The sequence below is a fragment of the Salmo salar genome, chromosome 22 (assembly GCF_965601325.2).
Source record: "Salmo salar chromosome 22, fSalSal1, whole genome shotgun sequence".
NCBI lineage: Eukaryota > Metazoa > Chordata > Actinopteri > Salmoniformes > Salmonidae > Salmo > Salmo salar.
Window position 1 is genome coordinate 6,237,101 of NC_138312.1, and position 21,303 is coordinate 6,258,403.

At 42.6% G+C, this 21,303-nt stretch overlaps 1 protein-coding gene across 2 annotated transcripts in view; it reads left to right on the forward strand.

The window, feature by feature from the left end:
- Positions 1-21,303, forward strand: part of LOC106582660 (mitogen-activated protein kinase kinase kinase 12) — a 64,547-nt gene that overhangs the window by 27,625 nt on the left and 15,619 nt on the right. For both annotated transcript variants that reach the window (XM_014165922.3, XM_014165919.3), the window contains exons 6-7: positions 7,637-7,795; positions 10,007-10,115. In XM_014165922.3, the coding sequence (XP_014021397.1) occupies positions 7,637-7,795; positions 10,007-10,115 (268 nt within the window). The remainder of the gene's footprint in view (positions 1-7,636; positions 7,796-10,006; positions 10,116-21,303) is intronic.

Consider the following 21,303-nt stretch of genomic DNA (forward strand, 5'->3'; position numbering starts at 1 on the left):
TGATTTTAAGAAAGGCATTGATGTTTATGGTTAGGTACAGTCGTGCAACGATTGTGCTTTTTTTGCAAATGCGCTTTTGTTAAATCATCCCCCGTTTGGCGAAGTCGGCTGTCTTTGTTAGGAAGAAATAGTCTTCACAGTTCGCAACGAGCCAGGCGGACCAAACTGCTGCATATACCCTGACTCTGTTTGCAAGAGAAGTGACACATTTTCCCTAGTTAAAAGAAATTCATGTTAGCAGGCAATATTAACTAAATATGCAGGTTTAAAAATATACACTTGTGTATTGATTTTAAGAAAGACATTGATGTTTATGGTTGGAGCAACGTGTACCTAAGCGATTATATGCAATGCAGGACAGGCTCGATAAACTAGTAATATCATCAACCATGTGTAGTTAACTCATATGGCAGGCAAAAACCCGAGAAAAAGTCAACCAGGAAGTGGAGGATCTGAGAATTGTAGTTATTCTTTCTAGTCCCTTTCGAAACTACAGTATCTGTGGGGTTACATTGCACTTCCTAAGGCTTCCATTGGCTGTCAAAAGCCTTCAGAAAGTGGTTTGAGCATTGTCCTGTCACTGGGCAGATAATAGGAGCTCAGTTACTGAGTGGACTGCCTGGCAACAAAGGGATTGGATATGCTCGATCCTGTGAGCGCGCTGTTCCTTCTTTTTCTCCTTGAATGAATACGCTATTGTCCGGTTGGAATATTATCGCAATTTTACGCAAAAAATACCATAAAGATGGATTTTAACCTTTTACATCTAGGCGTTCCGCTAGCGAAACCCCTAGCTAACAGCCAATGGGATCGCATGGCGCGAAATACAAAAACCTCAAAAATCCAATAATTTCAATTTTTAAAACATTCAACTATTTTACACCATTTCAAAGATAAACCTCTCCTGAATCCAACCACGTTGTCCGATTTCAAAAAGGCTTTACACCGAAAGCAAAACATTAGATTATGTTAGGAGAGTACATAGACAAAAATAATCACACAGCCATTTTCCAAGCAAGCATATATGTCAATAAAACCCAAAACACAGCTAAATGAAGCACTAACCTTTGATGATCTTCATCAGATGACACTCCTAGGACATTATGTTATACAATACATGTATGTTTTGTTCAATCAAGTTCATATTTATATCCAAAAACAGCTTTTTACATTGGCGCAGAATACATAAGAATTTTTCAGAAAATGTATTCCCACCAAAACCCCCGGTGAATTTACAAAAATACTCATCATAAACGTTGACAAAATACATAACAATTATTTTAAGAATTATAGATACAGAACTCCTTTATGCAATTGCTGTGTCAGATTTTAAAATAGCTTTTCGGCGAAAGCACATTTTTCAATATTCTGAGTACAAAGGGACTAGAAAGAAGAACTACATTTCTCAGATCCTGCACTTCCTGGTTGAATTTTTCTCAGGTTTTTGCCTGCCATATGAGTTCTGTTATCCTCACAGACACCATTCAAACAGTTTTAGAAACTTCCAAATGTTTTCTATCCAAATCAACTAATAATATGCATATTCTCGTTTCTGGGCAAGAGTAGTAACCAGTTTAAATCGGGTATGTTTTTTCATCCGGCCTTGAAAATACTGCCCCCTATCCATATCAGGTTAAACAGCGTTTGACATGCTTCTAAGTATGGTAATAAACATTTTGACTTTTCGTCTCTGGTACTGCGCTCACGCGTTATGCCTTTGGATAGTGCTCTAAACGCACAAACAAAACGGAGGTATTTGGACATAAATATGGAGTATTTCGAACAAAAACAACATTTCTTGTGGAAGTAGCAGTCCTGGGAGTGCATTCTGACGAAGATCAGCAAAGGTAAGAGAATATTTCTAATACTAATTCTGAGTTTAGGTGACCCCGAACTTGGCGGGTGTCTGTATAGCTTGCTGTGATGGCGAGCTATGTACTCAGAATATTGAAAAATGTGCTTTCTCCGTAAAGCTATTTTAAAATCTGACACAGCGGTTGCATCCAGGAGCAGTCTGTATATAATTCTTTAAATAATTGTTATATATTTTATCAACGTTTATGATGAGTATTTTTGTAAATTGATGTGCACATTCACCGGATGTTTTGTTGGGAATACATTTTCTGAACATCACACGCCAATGTAAAATGCTGTTTTTGGATATAAATATTAACTTTATCGAACAAAACATACATGTATTGTGTAACATGATGTCCTAGGGGTGTCATATGATGAAGATCGTCAAAGGTTAGTGCTTCATTTAGCTGTGTTTTGGGTTTTATTGACACATGTCCTTGCTTGGAAAGTGGCTGTGTGATTATTTTTGTCTATGTACTCTCCTAACATAATCTAATGTTTTGCTTTCGCTGTAAAGCCTTTTTGAAATCGGACAATGTGGTTACATCAAGGAGAAGTGCATCTTTAAAATGGTGTAAAATAGTTGTATGTTTGAGAAAGTTGAATTATGATATTTTGTTGTTTTTGAATTTGCCGCCCTGATATTTCACTGGCTGTGTCCCGCAGGTGGGTGACGCTAGCGTCCCACGTAGCCCATAGAAGTTAAGCATCTCCAATCCAAAATTAAATCTAGAATTGGCTTCCTATTTCGCAACAAACCATCCTTCACTCATGCTGCCAAACATACCCTCGTAAAACTGACTACCCTACCGATCCTTGACTTCGGCGATGTCATTTACAAAATAGCCTCCAACACTCTACTGAGCAAATTGGATGTAGTCTATCACAGTGCCATCCGTTTTGTCACCAAAGCCCCATATACTACCCATCACTGCTACCTGTATTCTCTCATTGGCTGGCCCTCGCTTCATATTTGTCGCCAGACCCACTGGCTCCAGGTCATCTATAAGTCTTTGCTAGGTAAAGCCCCGCCTAATCTCAGCTCACTGGTCACCATAGCAGCACCCACCTGTAGCACACACTCTATCAGGTATATTTCACTTGTCACCCCCAAAGCCAACTCCTCGTTTGGCCGCCTTTCCTTCCAGTTCTCTGCTATCAATGACCGGAACAAATTGCAAAAATCACTGAAGCTGGAGACTTATATCTCCCTCACTAACTTTATGCATCAGCTGTCAGAGCAGCTTACAGATCATTGCACCTGTACATAGCCCATCTGTAAATAGCCCACCCAACTACCTCATCCCCATACTGTTATTTTTTTTTGTTCCTTTGCACCCCAGTATCTCTACTTGCACAATCATTTTCTGCACATCTATCACTCCAGTGTTTAATTGCTAAATTGTAATTATTTTGCCACTATGGCCTATTTATTGCCTTACCTCCCTAATCTTACTACATTTGCACACACTGTATATAGACTTTTCTATTGTGTTATTTACAGTACGTTTGTTCATCCCATGTGTAACTGTTGTTTGTGTCGCACTGCTTTGCTCTATCTTGGCCATGTCACAGTTGTAAATGAGAACTTGTTCTTAACTGACCTACCTGGTTAAATAAAGGTGAAATATATATATTTTTTAAATGGAGCCACAGGTCTAACGTTAACTTACACAGCGTTGTTCAGGAAACCTAAACCCGTTGGTAAACCTTAAAACTTACTTCAACTAGGATGCTTTCACTAATTGCAAAAAGAGCTTGTGGAGCTGTGGAAATATTCCCTCTTCTTCTTCTGTATGTTCTTCTTATTCTTCTGTATCTCCCAACCAAAGTTAATATTCTCTCTTCCGCGTCCTCGATTTGAAAAATCTGCCGCCAAACGTCAAAATAAATGCTTCTTTCAACAAGAGGTGAAATGAGATGTCTATCAGCATCAAACTGCCGGTAGCGAATTACATTTTGGGGTGGCACCCGGGGTGGCCAATCAGATGTCAGGGGTGTCCAGTGCCACCCCAGACACCCCTCTGGCTCAGCCCCTGGGTAGAAGCTGTTAAGGATCCTTTTAGTCCTAGACTTGGCACTCCGGTACCACTTGCCGTGCGGTAGCAGAGAAAACAGTCTATGACTTGGGTGACTGGAGTCTCTGACAATTGTTTGGGCTTTCCTCTGACACCGCCTATTATATACGTCCTGGATGGTAGGAAGCTTGGCCCCAGTGATGTACTTGGCCATACGCACTACCCTCTGTAGCACCTTACAGTCAGATGCCGAGCAGTTGCCATACCAGGCGGTGACGTAACCGGTCAGGATGCTCTCGATGGTGCAGCTGTAGAACTTTTTGAGGACCTGGAGACCCATGCCAAATCTTTTCAGTTTCCTGAGAGGGAAAAGGTGTGGTCGTGCCCTCTTCACGACTGTCTTGGTGTGCTTGGACCATGATAGTTCGTTGGTGATGTGGACACCAAGGAACTTGAAGCTCTCAACCTGCTCCACTACAGCCCCGTCGATGTTAATGGAGGCCTTTTCGGTCCACCTTTTCCTGTAGTCTATGATCAGCTCCTTTGTCTTGCTCACATTGAGGGAAAGGTTGTTGTCCTGGCACCACACGGCCAGGTCTTTGACCTCCTCCATTTGTCGGATCATCAAGAACTTCAAGGAGAGCGGTTCAATTGTTGTGAAGAAGGCTTCAGGGTGCCCAAGAAAGTCCAGCAAGCGCCAGGACCATCTCCTAAAGTTGATTCAGCTGCGGGATCGGGGCACCACCAGTACAGAGCTTGCTCAGGAATGGCAGCAGGCAGGTGTGAGTGCATCTGCACACACAGTGAGGTGAAGACGTTTGGAGGATGGCCTGGTGTCAAGAAGGGCCTCAAAGAAGCCACTTCTCTCCAGGAAAAACATCAGGGACAGACTGATATTCTGCAAAAGGTACATGGATTGGACTGCTGAGGACTGGGGTAAAGTCATTTTCTCTGATGAATCCCCTTTCCGATTGTTTGGGGCATCCGGAAAAAAGCTTGTCGGGAGAAGACAAGGTGAGCGCTACCATCAGTCCTGTGTCATGCCAACAGTAAAGCATCCTGAGACCATTCATGTGTGGGGTTGCTTCTCAGCCAAGTGCGTGGGCTCACTCATAATTTTGCCCAAGAACACAGCCATGAATAAAGAATGGTACCAACACATCCTCCGAGAGCAACTTCTCCCAACCATCCAGGAACAGTTTGGTGATTAACAATGCCTTTTCCAGCAAGATGGAGCACCTTGCCATTACGCAAAAGTGATAACTAAGTGGCTTGGGGAACAACACATCGATATTTTGGGTCCATGGCCAGGAAACTCCCCAGACCTTAATCCCATTGAGAACTTGTGGTCAATCCTCAAGAGGTGGGTGGACAAACAAAAACCCACAAATTCTGACAAACTCCAAGCATTGATTATGCAAGAATGGGCTGCCATCAGTCAGGATGTGGCCCAGAAGTTAATTGACAGCCTGCCAGGGCGGATTGCAGAGGTCTTGAAAAAGAAGGGTCAACACTGCAAATATTGACTCTTTGCATCAACTTCATGTAATTGTCAATAAAAGCCCTTGACACTTATGAAATGCTTGTAATTATACTTCAGTATTCCATAGTAACATCTGACCAAAATATCTAAAGACACTGAAGCAGCAAACTGTGAAAATTAATATTTGTGTCATTCTCAAAACTTTTGGCCACGACTGTACATAGGGCTGCAGTCTCTAAGGTACAGGGTAGAGTACCGGGTGGTAGCCGGCTAGTAACAGTGACTAAGTTCAGGGCAGGGTACTGGGTGGAGGCCAGCTAGTGGTGACTATTTAAAAGTCTGATGGCCTGGAGATAGAAGCTGTTTTTCAGTCTCTCTGTCCCAGCTTTGATGCACCTCTACTGTCTCCGCCTTCTAGATGGTAGTGGGGGGAACAGGCCATGGCTTGTGTCGCTGAGGTCCTTGATTATCTTTATAAAGGCAATTCGTAATCCAATTCCAAACTTGCCTTTGATGCCACAGGTACTGTATGTGATGCCGTAGTCAGACGCGTTTCCAAAGCAACCACAGAACAGGGAATCCAAAGCCCCAATAGTGTAAAAACAAACATTTATTTTCCAAACAAAAGGTAATTTCATAGGCTATATTCCATCGATGAACAAAGTCAAAGCGATCAGATTTAAACTGTAAACATTTTCCTGTCACCACTCTGCCAAGGCCCTCACCTCCTACATGTAGGCTGTCTCATCGTTGTTGGTAATCAGGTCTACCACTGTTGTGTCATCTGATGATTGAGTTGGCCACGCAGTCATGGGTGAACAGGGAGTGTAGGAGGAGGCCCAGCATGCATCCTTGTGAGGATCAGCGTAGCGGAGGTGTTGTTGCCTACTTTCTCCACCTGGGGTCGGCCAGTCAGGAAGTCCAGGACCCAGTTACACAGGGTGAGGTTCAGACCTAGGGCCTCGAGCTTAGTGATGATCTTGGAGGGCACTATGGTGTTGAGGGCTGAGCTGTAGTTGATAAACAGCATTCTTACATAGGTATTCCTCTTGTCCAGATGTGATTGAGCAGTGTGATGGCGAATGCGTCATCCATGGATCTGTTGGGACGGTATGCAAATTGTAGTGGGTCTAGGGTGCCGGGTAAGGTGGAGGGGATATGATCCTTAACTAGCCTCTCAAAGCACTTCATGATGACAGAAGTGAGTGCTACGGGGCGATAGTCATTTAGTTCAGTAACCTTCGCTTTCTTGGGTACAGGAACAATGGTGGACATCTTGAAGCAATTGGGACAGCAGACTGGGATAAGGAGAGATTGAACTGGTCTGCACATGCTCTGAGAACACGGCTTAGGATGCCGTCTGGGCCGGCAGCCTTGCGAGGGTTAACACGCTTACATTTCCTACTCACGTCGGCCATGGAGAACGAGAGCTCACAGTCCTCATGAGCGGTGCTGACATGCATCGGCGGCCAGCCGAGCACAGTACACACATAAACACAGGCTGTCTGACTGACTCCTTTACTACTTTAACAAACATGTATACAGTGTTGTGTTCATTGTGTGTTAGTTCAGAGATGAAAACAACATTGGAAAAAGCATGGTGGGTACATAAAAGAGGCTGAAACACAAAAACAAACACAAGCGGGGTAGTGATTTGTTGTCTTATAAAACTTGTGTACTAGAGTGGTTTCAGTATTTATTGTATAATCATCTATTGCATTTATATAGTGCCTTTCCTCCTTCAGTAGGTGCTAAAAGTGCGTTACATAGTAAGGGGGCAAACTTACCTCTTCCACAACCAATGTGTAACACCCACTTAGGGGGATGCATGGAAACCATTTTATTCAAGAACACTCACCACACATCAGCTGTCATGGTGGAGAAGTGAGGTATGATATATGCCAATTGGGAATCAGAGGGATGATTTGGTAGCCATGATTGAAAGGGGCCAGATTGGGAATTTGGCTAGGAAACCAAGGTTTAGAACCTTACTCTTACAATAAGTGTCATGGGATTTTTTTTAACCACAGGACACCCTTATAATATCTCATCTGAAAGATGGCACCCTAGGCAGGGCAATATCCCCTTCACTATCCTGGGATCTCCTTAGACTAGAGGGAAGAGTGCCAGCAGCATCTGGTCTCCCATCCAGGGATTGACCAGGACCAACCCTGCTTAGCTTTAGAGGCAGGCCAGCAGTAGGATGCAGGGTGGTATGGAAAGGTTAGTCTTAAAGATTAGTTGGAGCTCATGGATGTCTCTCTCTCTTTCCCTCTAGGTCGTTTGGTGTGGTACTGTGGGAGATGCTAACAGGAGAGGTGCCGTATAAAGACGTGGATTCATCGGCCATCATCTGGGGAGTGGGCAACAACAGCTTGAACCTGCCCGTCCCAGAGAGCTGCCCAGATGGATTCAAAATACTGCTGCGACAGTGCTGGTGAGATGGAGGTAGAGAGGTGGGAAGGGAGGGGGAAAGGGGTTGGAGGTAGAGAAATGGAGAGATGGATGAAGGGAAGGGAGGGAGGCATGGAGGCAAGGCCATAAACATGGCAGTAACTGAGGAGGAGATAAACAAGAGCTACAAGAGTAGCTTTCATGAAAAACCTTTTTTCTTCGAAAACCAAATGTTTTAGGCTTATATATAGTAAAACAAATCAATTCTGGTCTTCATTTTGACAGTTCGTTGCAAAAGTGATATACACTACATGGCCAAAAGTAGGTGGACACCATTTCAAATTAGTGTATTCGGCTATTTCAGCCACACCTGTTGCTGACAGGTGTATAAAATCGAGCACAGAGCCATGCAATTTCCATAGACAAACACTAGCAGCAGAATGGCCCTTACTGAAGAGCTCAGTGACTTTCAACGTGGCATCGTCATCAGATGACACCTTTCCAACAAGTCCATCAAATTTCTGCCCTGCTAGAGCTGCCCCAGTCAACGATAAGTGCTGTTATTGTGAAATGGAAACGTCTAGGAGCAGCAACGGCTCAGCCTCAAAGTGGTAGGCCACACAAGCTCACAGAACGGGACCGCCAAGTGCTGAAACACGTAGCACGTAAAAATCATCTGTCCTCGGTTGCAACACTCACTACCAAGTTCCAAACTGCCTGTGGAAGCAACGTCAGCACAATACCTGTTCGTCGGGAGCTTCATGAAATGGGTTTACATGGCAGAGCAGCCGCACACATGCCTAAGATCACCATGCACAAGGCCAAGAGTTGGCTGGAGTGGTGTAAAGCTCGTAGCCATTGGACTCTGGAGCAGTGGAAACGTGTTCTATGGAGTGATGAAACACGCCATCTGGCAATCCGACGAATCTGGGTTTGGTGGATTCCAGGAGAACGCTACCTTCCCCAATGCAAAGTGCCAACTGTAAAGTTTGGTGGAGGAGAAATAATGGTCTGGGGCTGTTTTTCGTGGTTCGGGCTAGGCCCCTTAGTTTCAGTAATGGAAAATCTTAACGCTACAGTATACAATAATATTCTAGACGATTCTGAGCTTCCAACTTTTTGTCAACAGTTTTGGTAAGGCCCTTTCCTGTTTCAGCATGACAATGCCACTGTGCACAAAGCGAGGTCCATACAGAAATGGTTTGTCGAGATCGGTGTGGAAGAACTTGACTGGCCTGCACGGAGCCCTGACCTTTGGGATGAATTGGAACGCCAACTGCGAGCCAGGCCTAATCACCCAACATCAGTGGCCGACCTTACTAATGCTCTTGTGGCTGAATGGAAACAAGTCCCTGCAGCAATGTTGCAACATCTATTGGAAAGCCTTCCCAGAAGAGTGGAGGCTATTATAGCAGCAAAGGGGGGACCAACTCCATATTAATGCCCATGATTTTGGAATGAGATGTTCGACGAGCAGGTGTCCGCATACTTTTTGTTGGTCTTTTAGTTGTCAATCTAGCTCTTTTTGCCCACAGCGGTTCAACTCTACCATTGAAATCCTGATGTAGAGGCACCTCTACGTCTGTGGTCTCCAACAGGTCGATCGCAAGCTACCTGCTTTTTAAATATTTAATTTAAAAATATTCCTCCGATGCCCACACACATCTAATTCTGAAAGTGAAAGCATACCTGTGAGATGGGTGGTAGTAGTTGTAGGTTGTTATACAGTACCCAAGACCAATCTGTGAGTAATTGGAAAATTGGAAAAAAAGCTACTGCGAAAATACTGCAATGCGGGTTGGATTGAATTAATAATCTTCATTTTCACAGTGATGATAGCACTTTTCTTCCCAAAACATTACCGCAATAAATGTGAGTCCACAATAAAAAAATTTTACCTGCATGGGGTATTCGAATTGGCAAGTGGCAATTAATGTCAGGAACTCGGCATATTACCACTGTGAGCTAACTATCCAGAGCTATATTTGCTTGCGATGCACATCATTTTATTATCAGAGCATGCCAGTGGACTTCTGGTAAGTATGCTAGTGAGAAATTGTTGGGATCAGGTGTAACTACATATACCCACCCCCAAAATTAGTATTTATGAGCAATTCTCCCCACCCACAACTTCTCACCTGAATGCATTTTGTTTTTTTGAAGGGGTTGGACAAAGGCTGAAATTGGGGTTGAGAGTTACCCTTTAAAGGTAGAAGTAGACATGTTCTAATGTTGTTGTTTTTTCTGCTCCCAGGAGCTGTAAGCCCAGGAACAGACCTTCTTTCCGTCAGATCCTCCTACATCTGGATATCGCTTCAGCTGACCTGCTGTCTACCCCACAGGAGACATACTTCAAATCTCAGGTAAAGTAGAGCCCAGTAGAGTACAGTAGATTACTGCTCTCTAACCCTAACCCCACAAGAGACGTACTTTAAATATCAGGTACATAAGTAAATTAAACACTAGAATGGACATTGGCATGCCGGCAACATTACAGGACGGCCATTTAGAAATTAAACTTTCATTGTACAGTTGAGTAATTTCGAATTTTGTCCACAAATGTACCCACATTTCTATTATATGTAAATAGTTTATGATTAGTTATTGGGAATTTGGCTAATTATTTTGTTAGATACTTCTCCCTATTAGCTGAAATTGTAGTTTGTCAAAGCCATTTGAGCTGTCGTGATAGCTGTTAGAAGCAAGTGCTGCTAGGCAACCCCCTGGACTTGCCCAGGGAGGCCCTGGCTAAAGCCAGTGTGAAAGACTTGCTAGCAAACTTTTGTGCCTTCGGAAAGTATTCAGACCCATTGACTTTTTCCACATTTTGTTACAGCCTTATTCTAAAATGGATAAACATTTTAAAAATCCCCAGCAATCTACACACAATACCCCATAATGACAAAGCAAAAACAGCAAACACATTTTAGCAAATATAAAAATCATAAAATACCTTATTTACGTAAGTATTCAGACCTTTTGCTATGAGACTCGAAATTGAGCTCAGGTGCATCCTGTTTCCATTGATCATCCTTGAGATGTTTCTACAACTTGATTGGAGTCCACCTGTGGTAAATTCAATTGACTGGACATGATTTGGAAAGGCACACGCCTGTCTATATATGGTCCCACAGTTGACAGTGCATCTCAGAGCAAAAACCAAGCCATGGAGTCGAAGGAATTGTCCATAGAGCTACAAGACAGGATTGTGTTGAAGCACAGATGTGTCTGCAGCATTGAAGGTCCCCAAGAACACAGTGGCCTCCATCATTCTTAAATAGAAGAAGTTTGGAACCACTAAGACTCTTCCTAGAGCTGGCCGCCTGGCCAAACTGAGCAATCGGGGGAGAAGGGCCTTGGTCAGGGAGGTGACCAAGAACCCGATGGTCACTCTGACAGAGCTCCAGAGTTTCAATGTCGAGATGGGAGAGCCTTCCAGAAGTACGGCCATCTCTGCAGCACTCCACCAATCAGGCCTTTATGGTGGAGTGGGCAGATTAAAGCCACTCCTCAGGAAAAGGCACATGACAGCCTGCTTGGTGTTTGCCAAAAGGCACCTAAAGGACTGGTTTGATAAACCAAGATTGAACTTTTTGGGCTGAATGCCAAATGTCTCGTCTGGAGGAAACCTGGCACCATCCCTATGGTGAATCATGGTGGTGGCAGCATCATGCTGTGGGGATGTTTTTCAGCGGCAGGGACTGGGAGACTAGTCAGGATCGAGGCAAAGATGAACGGAGCAAAGTGTAGAAATCCTTAATGAAAATCTGCTCCAGAGTGCTCAGAACCTCAGACTGGGGTGAAGTTTCACCTTCCAACAGGACAATGACCCTAAGCACACAGCCAAAACAACGCAGGAGTGGCTTCGGGACAAGTCTCTGAATGTCCTTGAGTGGCCCAGCCAGAGCCCAGACTTGAACTCGATCGAACATCTCTGCAGAGACCAGGAAATAGCTGTGCAGCAACACTCCCCGTCCAACCTGACAAAGCTTGAGAGGATCTGCAGAGAATAATGGGAATGTGCCAAGCTTGAGTGTCATACCCAAGAAGACTTGAGGCTGTAATCACTGCCAAAGGTACTTCAACGAAGTACTGAGTGTAAATGTAAATGTGATTTAAGTTTTTAATTTCATTTCTAAAAGACTGTTTTTGCTTTGTCGTTATGGGTTATTGTGTGTAGATTGATGAATACAAACTATTTAACTTGTTATGGATAGGGGGCAGTATTTTCACGGCCGGATAAAAAACGTACCCGATTTAATCTGATTATTACTCCTGCCCAGAAACTAGAATATGCATATAATTATTAGCTTTGGATAGAAAACACTCCAAAGTTTCTAAAACTGTTTGAATGGTGTCTGTGAGTATAACAGAACTCATTTGGCAGGCCAAAACCTGAGAAGATTCCAAACAGGAAGCGCCCTCTCTGACCATTTCTTGGCCTTCTTGATCATCTCTATCCAAAACAGGGGATCTCTGCTGTAACGTGACATTTTCTAACGCTCCCATAGGCTCTCAGAAGGCGTCAGAACGTTGAATGATGACTTTGCAGGCCATGGCTGAAAAACAGTAGCGCATTTGGTAAGTGGTTGATCAGAGAACAATGAGACTGGCGCGCGCGTGCACGAGACGACTCCGTGTTTTCATTTTCAGTCTTTGAACGAAAACAACGACTCCCGGTCGGAATATTATCGCTTTTTTTACGAGAAAATGATTTTAAACAGCGTTTGACATGCTTCGAAGTACGGTAATGGAATATTTTGAATTTCTTTGTCACGAAACGCGCCGGGCGCGTCACCCTTCGTTACCCTTTGGATAGTGTCTTGAACGCACAAACAAAACGCTGCTATTTGGATATAACTATGGATTATTTGGAACCAAACCAACATTTGTTATTGAAGTAGAAGTCCTGGGAGTGCATTCTGACGAAGAACAGCAAGGGTAATCCAATTTTTCTTATAGTAAATCTGAGTTTGGTGAGTACCAAACTTGGTGGGTGTCAAAATAGCTAGCCCGTGATGGCGAGCTATCTACTCAGAATATTGCAAAATGTGCTTTCACCGAAAAGCTATTTTAAAATCGGGCACCGCGATTGCATAAAGGAGTTCTGTATCTATAATTCTTAAAATAATTGTTATGTTTTTTGTGAACGTTTATCGTGAGTAATTTAGTAAATTCACCGGAAGTGTTCGGTGGGAATGCTAGTTCTGAACGTCACATGCTAATGTAAAAAGCTGTTTTTTGATATAAATATGAACTTGATTGAACAAAACATGTATGTATTGTATAACATAATGTCCTAGGAGTGTCATCTGATGAAGATCATCAAAGGTTAGTGCTGCATTTAGCTGTGGTTTTGTTTTTTGTGACATTATATGCTAGCTTGAAAAATGGGTGTCTGATTATTTCTGGCTGGGTACTCTGCTGACATAATCTAATGTTTTGCTTTCGCTGTAAAGCCTTTTTGAAATCGGACAGTGTGGTTAGATAAAGGAGAGTCTTTAAAATGGTGTAAAATAGTCATATGTTTGAAAAATGGACGTTTTCGGATTTTCGAGGAGTTTGTATTTCGCGCCACGCCTATCATTGGATATTGGAGCAGGTGTTCCGCTAGCGGAACGTCTAGATGTATTAATCAATTTTAGAATAAGGCTGCAACCTAACAAAATGTGGAAAAAGTCAATACTTTCCGAAGGCACTGTACTAAATAAATACTGCACTCTTACCCACAAAACGTATTTTCTAGATTCATGTAGTTGTATTGGTAAGTAATTCAAGTTATGAAATAACTTATTCATTCTTTAAAACGTCAATGCGAGTAGAAATCAAATTTTTAGAGCTGAAAGACAATGGGCAGAGCTTACCCATGATGTTGCACGATTTAAATCAATAAGTCACCCTTTTAGTCAACGTATGATATATTTGGGCTTGAAGTGACAAATCCGAACTGCCCACTTATTGCAAAGTCAATGTTGTGTTTTCCTATGAGATGAAGTACAAATCATTTTTTGCCTACATTTTGTTTCAGGGCTGGGTTTTATTTAAATGTTACCACCCACAATCATGGCCTGAATTTAAAAAATATTAATTAGAAACACATGCAAAGTTATTCCTCTTCACGACTGAGCCAAACATCCTTTTGACGTCCACTTGCTATTGCTGCTTTTTTGAACAGCTATTTTGCACTGTATATCTATAAATCAATCGGTCTATTTGTCTAAATCCATTTGTCTGTTTGTAGCTTTGTCCAAGTTTATGTCTCACTTCTGTATCTCTTTGTCTTTTTGTAGCTTTATACGTTTGTCTGTCTGTCCATTTGTGCAATGCCCCGCGGCTACAGTGCGTCCAGGGTTTCTGGTTGAAACATCAAAGACTGGAGTTTGTATGAGTTGCCCTCCCGATGTCTCCATCCTCATGTTTACTGCCAGTAGATGACTTTCCTCAGCTTTGAAGAGTCGTAAGAAACTGTATGTGTGTCAGTCTGCAATGTGCATATCACCCGGGACTCCTTTTTTAATTACTTGCCGGTGGAGCTGGGCTTTCAAATGAGGCTTTGACTCAAAGAAGATGCTTTTCCAACCATCTACCTGGACGGCGAGACTGTAAGTAAAAGAGAGCTTCTCAGCTAGCTAGTTATCTGATCAAATTATAAACGTGCCCCTTCTACAATAGTTAGCTACATCATTACATGAAATGCTTATGCAATAAACTAGCTAGCTAACGACGTTTGAGAAACAGACGCCTCACAAGTCCTCAACTGGCAGCTTCATTAAATAGTACCTGCAAAACACCAGCGACTCCAGGATGCTGGCCTTCTAGGCAGAGTTCCTCTGTCCAGTGTCTGTGTTCTTTTGCCCATCTTAATTTTTCTTTTTATTGGCCAGTCTGAGATATGGCTTTTTCTTAGCAACTCTGCTTAGAAGGCCAGCATCCCGGAGTCGCCTCTTCACTGCTGACGTTGAGACTGGTGTTTTGTGGGTACTATTTAATGAAGCTGCCAGTTGAGGACTTGTGAGGCGTCTGTTTCTCAAACTAGACACTCTAATGTACTTGTACTCTTGCTCAGTTTTGCACCAGGGCCTCCCACTCCTCTTTCTATTCTTGTTATAGCCAGGTTGCGCTGTTCTGTGAAGGGAGTAATACACAGTGTTGTACGAGATCTTCAGTTTCTTGGCAATTTATCACATGGAATAGCCTTCATTTCTCAGAACAAGAATAGACTGATGAGTTTCAGAAGAAAGGCTTTGTTTCTGGCCATTTTGAGCCTGTAATCGAACCCACAAATGCTGATGCTCCAGATACTCAACTAGTCTAAAGAAGGCCAGTTTTATTGCTTCTTTAACAATGTCTACACTGTATTTCTGATCAATTTGATGTTATTTTAATGGACAAAAAATGTGCTTTTCTTTCAAAAACAAGGAGATTTTTAGGTGACCCCAAACTTTTGAATGGTAGTGTGTCTTCAAATTCTATCACTAGGTAATGTTGATGTTTGATTTGGAGCTACTATTCAACTGTAATATACCTCTGTATTTCATGTCTGCGCCCAGAGTGCTGTCTACACACTCATTCAAGTATAGTGAAGGTAAGTCACGGAATCCTATCACTAAGATTTGTTGATGTTGGATTTGGAGCCATAACATAATGGGCTGAGTCATATCAACACATCATTTCTGCCATAAATCTTCTACTGACATCACGATTTGAACAAAAGTTAAATTACATAGATCTCAAGTTAGGATTCCACCTACAATAACTTCAATGAACTAACTCTACATTTGTGTCATATGTTTTACAGGACTGCTGTGCTGCATGAGACCAGATGGACAGAGGCTGAGGCAGCGGTTGTAATTGCAATAAATACAGTTTTTTTTAAATAGTTATATCCTTCAAATAAAGTAAAGATGTTTACACAATTTGACTCACTAAATCATTCTAATGGGGTTAGTTTTAAGCCATTGTACATGGGATCAGGGAACCTGGTCTGCACACGCTGGGATTACCAAGTGGACATTTGTTCTTAGGTACCCACGACACTAATGCACAACAACTTTCTGCCAACGATTTGCCTACCTTTCAGAACCTGTTATCACAATTGCAAACTAAGGGCTCGATTCAATCAGATCCACTTTAGCCAACATCTGCAGAGAGTTGTTTTGACGGTGTCAGGGTGGAACTGCGTTAGAGCTGTCAAATCCTCAAGTGGCTCCCGGCATTATACCTAAAGTGGACATTGCCATTGGCTGCACCGAGTCGCATTAACAGAATCCCATGCAGCCTTGTGTACAAGTTCGAACACTGGAATATAAAATGTGCTCAACACCTCGATTAGGATAAGAGATCCTAATTTCCTTTAATGATTTTTCTATTTGAGCGAAATTATTTCTATATAGCCTACACTTTCTCATTCTGAACTTCTGACTGGAGTAGGGCGTGTGTGGCTTCCTGACAATGATCGCAAGAGCAGCTGCTCACCGATTTGACCAATGCAGTTCCACCTCTGACACCAACAAAGCATCCGCCAAAACATATGCTATCGCCAGTTAATGCTTGATCTGATTGAAGACTTTGAATTTGAATAAAAGTTATTCCAATCTACAGAAAGCCTACAGGTGTGTTCTAGTCCACTATTATTTTGCTCAGGGTTAGATTTCCCGATTGACTGGGGGTTAATTGATATTTCAGTTATTATAGGGATGTTCAATCTCCCTATAATTAGAAGCCTTCCTGTGCTCTAACATAGCATACTTTGCATTTACCTACCCACTTATTTCAGCATCCATGTTCTCATGTTCTTGCCTGTAAGCATTGCATATAGCCTACAGGGCATATGGGTTGAGACATATAGGGCAAAACCTGGGTGGTCAGTAGCATGCCACCAACACGTTTTTGCACTTTGCCATCACCTGTACAGTGCATACATACACCACAGAGATCCTATTAAATTACTCATTCCTAATCCTATGGCATACACTTTCTGCTACAGGACAACCATTGCTATTCTTTTGTAGAATAACTAATAATGCTGTGTAGGTGCATGAACAGTTCGCTAAAAGATTATTATAAACCATTTACCCTTTCATTTGTGTTATGTGATGGTAGCTATATCATTGAAAATAGGTTTCTTGTGTGAACAACAAAGGGCTCATAACCACTATATGTCATTTTGTGTCTTTCAGTCATTTTTCCTTGCATGATTGATGACTATGTACTGAGAATGAAATGCAATCAGCAACATAAGCTTCCTCCTCTACCTCTCTGCAGCACAGATTTTCACTGGCAGTGGACACAAGAACACCCATTTAGAGATAACATTAGATGGCAAAGTTTTCCCTAAATGCTTATGACAAACCATCTCCAGAACCAGCCATAGCCAGTGTTATGGCTAATCTTTTGAACACTAGCCTTAGCCTAAATATGGAATGTGTTTTTGTTTATTGTTGCCTAGGTCATCACTAGAGCATCATGGGTAGGTCACAGTCACTCGAAGGTATCTGGATGTACCAGTACCGCCACATAGATTCTAAAGTTAGAGGTGCTTACACTTGCGAAACAGACCAAGCAGACAAGGCCGGGGTTTTGAGAAGTCAATGAGAGAAGTGAAAAATTCTTCCTTGGTTGTTAATTTTCTTGAAATCTAAAGGTACAACCTAGAGTTGAGCCAATGTCTAAAATAGTTGAACATGTTATTACTCCAACCTTGTGACAGTGAAAAAAGCTACTTTATATCGAAGGAGTGCCTTTGATTTGATGGTCTGCACATTCGCAGTTCGGTGCGAGATGAATGTTAGACCCGGAGGCATGTTTCTGTGTTGTAGCTTATCTAGCCAACATTGCCTGACAATGCCTACAAGCGTGATCAGGGATTTCTATTGGAGAAGCAGTTTCTGCCTATCTTCATACTGTGCTGTTTTGGTACCACTGTATCACAGATAGAACAAGGAGCATATTTGGCTGTATGCTAGCTAGCTGTATGTGAATAAACCACCAGACTTCGGCAAGTAAAGTTACGTGTTTTTGTCTTTATGCACATCTACATGGTGTCAAAAGCTAAAATCTACCAGCTAATACTTCTTGCTTCTGTCAGAAGAAAAATATACTGAACAAAAATATAAACGCAACATGTAAAGGGTTGGTCCCATGTTTCATGAGCTGAAATAAAATATCCCAAAATTGTTCCATAAGCACAAAAAGCTTATTCCTCTCAAATTTTGTGCTGGGGACAATTAAAGGCCACTCTAAAATATGACGTTTTGTCACACAACACAATGCCACAGAAGTGTCACAAGTCTGAGTGAGTGGGCAATTGGCATGCTGACGGCAGGAATGTCCACCAGATATAAGCTGCATCCAACGTCATTTTAGACATTTTGGCAGGAAGTGCAACCGGACTCACAACCGCAGACCACGTGTAACCACGCCAGCTCAGGACCTCCACATCCGGGTCCTTCACCTGTGGGATCTTCTGAGACCAGCTACCGGACAGCTGATGAAACTATGGGTTTGCACAACTGAAGAATTTCTGCACAAACTGTTAGAAACCGTCTCATGGAAGCTCATCTGCGTGCTTGTCGTCCTCACCAGGGTCTTGACCTGACTGCAGTTCGGCGTCGTAACCGACTTCAGTGGGCAAAAATGTTCTATTTGGTGTTAGTCGTTTAAGTTTACATTGAAAGCGTTTTCCCATTCCGCAAATGTGTGTGTATACAGTGCATTCGGAAAGTATTCAGACCCCTCAACTTTGTCCACATTTTGTTACGTTACAGCTTTATTCTAAAATGTATATTAAACCCCATAAAGACAAAACAAAAACCGTTTTTTAGAAATTTTGGCACATTTAGAAAAAATGTAAAACTAAAATATCTCTGTACTTTGTTGAAGTACCTTTGGGAGCGATTACGGCCTCGAGTCTTCTTGGGTATGCCGCTACAAGCTTGGCAGACCTGTATTTGGGAAGTTTCTCCCATTCTTCTCTGCAGATCCTCTTAAGCTCTGTCAGGTTGGATGGGGAGCTTCGCTGCACACCTATTTTCAGGTCTCTCCAAAGATGTTCGATCGGGTTCAAGTCCAGGCTCTGGCAAGGCCACTGAAAGACATTCAGAGACTTGTCCCGAAGCCACTACTGCGTTGTCTTGGTTGTGTGCTTAGGGTCGTTGTCCTGTTGGAAGGTGAACCTTCACCTCAGTCTCAGGTCCTAAGCACTCTGTAACAGGTTTTCATCAAGAATCTCTCTGTACTTTGCTCCTTTCATCTTTCCCTTGATCCTGACTAGTCTCCCAATCCCTGCCACTGAAAGAAATCCCCACAGCATCATGCTGCCACCACCATGCCTCACCGTAGGGATGGTGCCATGTTTTCTCCAGATGCGACGCTTGGCATTCAGGCCAAAGAGTTCAATCTTGGTTTCATCAGATCAGAGAATCTTGTTTCTCATGGTCTGAGAGTCTTTAAGTACCTTTTGGCAAACTCCAAGCGGGCTGTCATGTGCCTTTACTGAGGAGTTGCTTCTGTCTAGCCACTCTACCCTAAAGGCCTGATTGGTGGAGCGCTGCAGAGATGGTTGTCCTTCTGGAAGATTATCCCATCTCCACAGAGGAACTCTAGAGCTCAGTCAGAGTGACCATCGGGTTCTTGGTTACCTCCCTGACAAATGCCCTTCTCCCCCGATTGCTCAGTTTGGCCTGGCGGCCAGCTCTAGGAAGAATCTTGGTCATTCCAAACTTCTTCCATTTAAGAATGATGGAGGTCACTGTGTTCATGGGGTCCTTCAATGCTGCAGTCATTTTTCACTACCCTTCCCCAGATCTCTGCCTCGGCGCAATCCTGTCTCGGAGCTCTACAGACAATTCCTTCGACCTCATGTCTTGGTTTTTGCTCTGACATTCACTATTAACTGTTAGAACTTATATAGACAGGTGTGTGCCTTTCCAAATCTTGTCCAATCAATTGAATTTACCACAGGTTGACTCCAATCGAGCTGCAGAAACATCAAGGATGGTCAATGGAAACAGGATGCACCTGATCTCAATTATTCTCATAGCAAAGGGTCTGAATACTTATGTAAATAAGGTATTTATGCTTTTTATTTTTAATAAATTTGCTAACATTTCTAAAAACCCGAGGAGTAGGGTGGATCCGAGCGTTCTGACCTAACAACAGCAGTCAAGCTGTTGGCTAACGTTGGCTAGCTTGCTAGGCTGTAATCGCTGCCAAAGATGCTTCAACAAAGTACTGAGCAAAGGGTCTCAATACTTATGTAAATGTGATATTTCAGTTTTGTATTTGTAATCCATTTGCAAAAATGTATAAAAACCGGTTTTTGCTTTGTCATTATGAAGTATTGTGTGTAGATTCATGAGGGGGGAAACATCTATTTAATACATGTTAGAATAAGGCTGTAACATAACAAAATATGGAAAAAGTCACCAACCCACAGTTTGGGAACCACTGCTCTACTGTACCCATAGAGATGCACTATTAAACTAGAGTGGCTTATGTCATAAACCTTAAACCAGAGGGTAATGTCACCCCTTTATCGATATAAATCCTGTCTAACAGCAGAAATGCTTAGTTTAGTTCTACCACCTAATAATGACAGGGGCTACTAATAGATATACCTGAATTGGGGGTGGGCACATATTGTTGTTGTGAATTTCACTTGGAGTGGAGAGAAACAACAACAAATAGGGAGGGGAGGGCACTGACACTGACAGCTAGCTGATAGGCAGTGCACCATAGAATTAGGACATTGAATACTATGTAGAATGGGAATGAAACCTTCTTATGATGCAGCCATTTTGGTCAGGGAGTTGGTCAACCACGGTTAGCCAGTGCTGTGATAAGATATTGGGTAAAATAATGAATTTGAAGAATATATCCGCACTGTATGTTTGTTAGCTAGCTAGCCAGACAGGAATTATTCCATTGATTGTTCTAATTAACTGCCACTATGCCAACATTCCATTCAAACAATGCAGTCAATTCACAGCCATACAATGGCTGACACAAGTTGTTAATGCAACAAGTATTGATATTGTATCATATACTGCTCAAAAAAATAAAGGGAACACTTAAACAACACATCCTAGATCTGAATGAAAGAAATAATCTTATTAAATACTTTTTTCTTTACATAGTTGAATGTGCTGACAACAAAATCACACAAAAATAATCAATGGAAATCCAATTTATCAACCCATGGAGGTCTGGATTTGGAGTCACACTCAAAATTAAAGTGGAAAACCACACTACAGGCTGATCCAACTTTGATGTCATGTCCTTAAAACAAGTCAAAATGAGGCTCAGTAGTGTGTGTGGCCTCCACGTGCCCGTATGACCTCCCTACAACGCCTGGGCATGCTCCTGATGAGGTGGCGGATGGTCTCCTGAGGGATCTCCTCCCAGACCTGGACTAAAGCATCCGCCAACTCCTGGACAGTCTGTGGTGCAATGTGGCGTTGGTGGATGGAGCAAGACATGATGTCCCAGATGTGCTCAATTGGATTCAGGTCTGGGGAACGGGCGGGCCAGTCCATAGCATCAATGCCTTCC